The sequence below is a fragment of the Miniopterus natalensis genome, chromosome 9, assembly GCF_054644295.1.
Source record: "Miniopterus natalensis isolate mMinNat1 chromosome 9, mMinNat1.hap1, whole genome shotgun sequence".
NCBI lineage: Eukaryota > Metazoa > Chordata > Mammalia > Chiroptera > Miniopteridae > Miniopterus > Miniopterus natalensis.
Genome location: NC_142089.1, coordinates 9,288,419 through 9,291,509, shown reverse-complemented (window position 1 = coordinate 9,291,509; position 3,091 = coordinate 9,288,419). Strand labels below are relative to the sequence as shown.

The 3,091-nt window shown below is 55.1% G+C and overlaps 1 protein-coding gene across 1 annotated transcript; it reads left to right on the top strand.

Annotated features, from left to right (window-relative positions):
• Positions 1–542: 542 nt before the first annotated feature.
• Positions 543–2,580, top strand: C1QB (complement C1q B chain). The gene is made up of 2 exons (XM_016214583.2): positions 543–743; positions 1,923–2,580. The coding sequence occupies exons 1-2, from the start codon at positions 563–565 to the stop codon at positions 2,495–2,497; spliced, it is 756 nt and encodes a 251-aa protein (XP_016070069.2). The 5' UTR covers positions 543–562; the 3' UTR covers positions 2,498–2,580.
• The last annotated feature ends 511 nt before the right edge of the window (positions 2,581–3,091 follow it).

Sequence of the window (3,091 nt, the reverse complement as noted above, 5' to 3'; positions counted from 1 at the left end):
AGCAGCAGAGGCACCCCGAATTCAGGAGCTCCAATGAATGAGAACACTTAGAGTAAAACCCAAAACCCGCCCACCACAGCCTCCTATCACTCAACCCCTCTGTCCCCTCTGGCCACGCTGGCCCCCTTCTGGTCCTCCACATTCCAGGTCTATTCGGTCTTGGCCTAAACATCACTTCTGAGATGCCTCCCTATCTAGAAAACTTCCCTGGTGGGAGGACTCCCTCACAAACCAGCCTCCTCCCACCCCAGCTCAGTTCCTCTCCCTCTGAGCACTCATTCACGCCTCTAACTATTTCTGTGCACTTGTACGTTGACCTGCTTACCGTCTGCCTTCCCCGGACTGTCAGCCCCATGAGGGCAGGGGCCACATCCATTCTGTTCACCACTGTATCCCCAGCACTCGGGGCAGGGGCTGGCGGAAAGGACAGACTCAGCGAACACATGGACGACTGAACAAACAAATGAATGAATAAAGAAAGAAAGAAAATGTGGAATCATCCCAGTAGTAACCTACCACGTCTCCTTGTTCCCCCACAGGAAGCAGCTGAGCCAGTGTGGTGATGAAGAACCCGAGGGGCGGCCTCCGGGCGCTGCTGCTGCTGCTGCTCCTGGGTCTACTAGATGTCTCCCAGGCCCAGAGCGCCTGCACTGGGCACGCGGCCATCCCTGGCACCCCGGGCATTCCTGGGGTACCAGGCTCTGATGGCAAACCTGGGACCCCAGGGACAAAGGGAGAGAAAGGTGCTGTGTACTTTGGGGGCACACTGGTGTCACTGACTGAGGGCCCACCTCCTACCTCCCAAGGCACAGTTGCCCACCTTAGAGATTGTAGAAACACTTGCACATCCATCAGCTGGCTGAGCCCTCGCAATAACTTTGCAAGGAGAGAATTCTGATTCCCATTTTATAGATGGGAAGACTGATGTCCAAAAAGGCTACTCACTTGCCCAAAGGAGCCCAGTAAATGTTGAGGCTGAGACCAGACCATGGATCTCTTTCCACTAAATCCAAGTAGAGAGAGGCCACCACCACAGTCACAGTCCTGGGTTGCCTCCAGGGCAAGTGGCTTCACTTCTCTAAATTGCTGTTCCCTTACCTGTAAAATGTGGATGATGACACTTTTGTGGGGTAGTCACGGGGTTCAAACGAGACTTCCTACCATAAAGAACCCCTGTGAAATATAGTTCATTCGTTCACTCACCCATAATGAACCACTCTCCCCAAATTATCTCATTCAGTCTTCACAAGTCCACAAAATCTCATCACCCCCGTTTTACAGATGAGGAAGCTGAGCCTCAGGGAACCTGACTCACCCAAGGTGGCACAACTAATAATGGCAGATGTGACGTGAGCAGCACATCTGCCTGCCCCTTGAGTCCATGTTCTCAGCACTAAACTCTGCCACTCTACTGGGAAATGGTTTTACCTTGTGTGGTGCCAAACCAAGGGTAGTGGCTGTTAGAGTAGAGCGGGAGGCTTCGAAGGCCCACTTCCAAGTTCAGCAAGAAAGACCGTTGGGAGCGATTAGGGATGTCAGCCATGGGGGAGGGAATGGAGCAGGACAGCGTGTGTGCCCAGAATTCATTATCCAGCCTCCAGGCCCCAGCCCCGACAAGGGTGCTGAACGAGCGAGTGAGGAGGGCCGGCCCAGCACCTTCCTTAGGGAGACACTGCCCCCACCTCATGGGTGTCAGTCCCCACTGGGGCCAAACACATCACAGATTTGGGAAGCCGGGTTGGACGGGGACTCAGAGGTCCTCTGACCAACCCCCTCTTTTTCACAGATGGGAGGCTGAGGCCCAGAGAGGCGCAGGGACCTGTCTAAGGTCACTCGGCCAGGCTCCCTGCCTCTCAGCCCAAGGCTCCTTTCTTTGGTTCTTGGAGATCTCGGCCTCATTTCTCTTGTCTCTGCTTTTCCAGGGCTGCCAGGGCTAGCTGGAGACCATGGTGAGTTTGGTGAGAAGGGGGACCCAGGGAGTCCCGGAAAGCCAGGAAAAGTTGGCCCCAAGGGCCCCGTGGGTCCCAAAGGCACCCCAGGGCCCCCCGGAGCCCGTGGCCCCAAGGGCGAATCGGGAGACTACAAGGCTACGCAGAAAATCGCCTTCTCGGCCAAACGCAACCTCAACATCCCCCTGCGGAAGGACCAGGTCATCCGCTTCGACCACGTCATCACCAACGCCAACAACAACTATGAGTCTCGCAGCGGCAAGTTCAACTGCAAGGTGCCCGGCCTCTACTACTTCACCTACCACGCCAGCTCCAGAGGGAACCTGTGCGTGAACCTCATGCGGGGCAGGGAGAGCTTCCAGAAGGTGGTCACCTTCTGTGACTACGTCCAGAACACCTTCCAGGTCACCACAGGCGGCATCGTCCTCAAGCTGGAACAGGGGGAGAGCGTCTTCCTGCAGGCCACCGAGAAGAACTCCCTGCTGGGCATGGAAGGTGCCAACAGCGTCTTCTCTGGGTTCCTGCTCTTCCCGAACCCAGAGGTGTGACCTGGGGACTGATTCAGCCCCCTCCCCTCCCCCTCCCAGTCCCCTCGCCCACCAGCAACGCTCACTTTACCCCCAACACCACCCCTGCCCAGCCAAAGCACACAGTCAATCTCCATGGATGTAGCTGAATAAATGAGGAAATAAACTTCATGACCAAGGGCCAGTGGTCTAATTCAACTGTGTCCCAGCACCTGGCACATAGTAGGTGCTGAGAAATGCTGCTTGAGTGCTAGTTGAATGCTAGTTGAATGAATGAATGACCTCTGACAACAGAAACTCTTTCTACTTGGAGGTGACTGGAGGGCCAGACTCTGCATCCAGCTCTGTGACAGCCACACAGTAGGAGATGGGGAGGTAACACTATCAGTTGAGCACCTACTATGCTCTAAGCACTGAGCTAGACACTTTCCTCATTCTCTCATTAATCCTCACACTCATCCTTGGAGACATGTTGCATTGTGCCCAGTTTACAGAAGAGAAAACTGAGGATTGGAGGGATGAAGAGATTGCCCTCAATCCCACAGCAGGGCTGGGATTCAAGGGCAGGTCTGCCTACCAATGACCTGAGGCCTGTCTCAAGGCAGCATGTCTGGG

What these genes read in the sequence shown, in the direction of transcription:
- C1QB (XM_016214583.2), top strand. Translation starts at nt 563, where the DNA reads ATGAAGAACCCGAGGGGCGGCCTCCGGGCGCTGCTGCTGCTGCTGCTC. An exon ending in AGGGACAAAGGGAGAGAAAG is followed by an intron (nt 744 to 1,922) that starts GTGCTGTGTACT and finishes CTGCTTTTCCAG; the next exon opens with GGCTGCCAGGGCTAGCTGGA.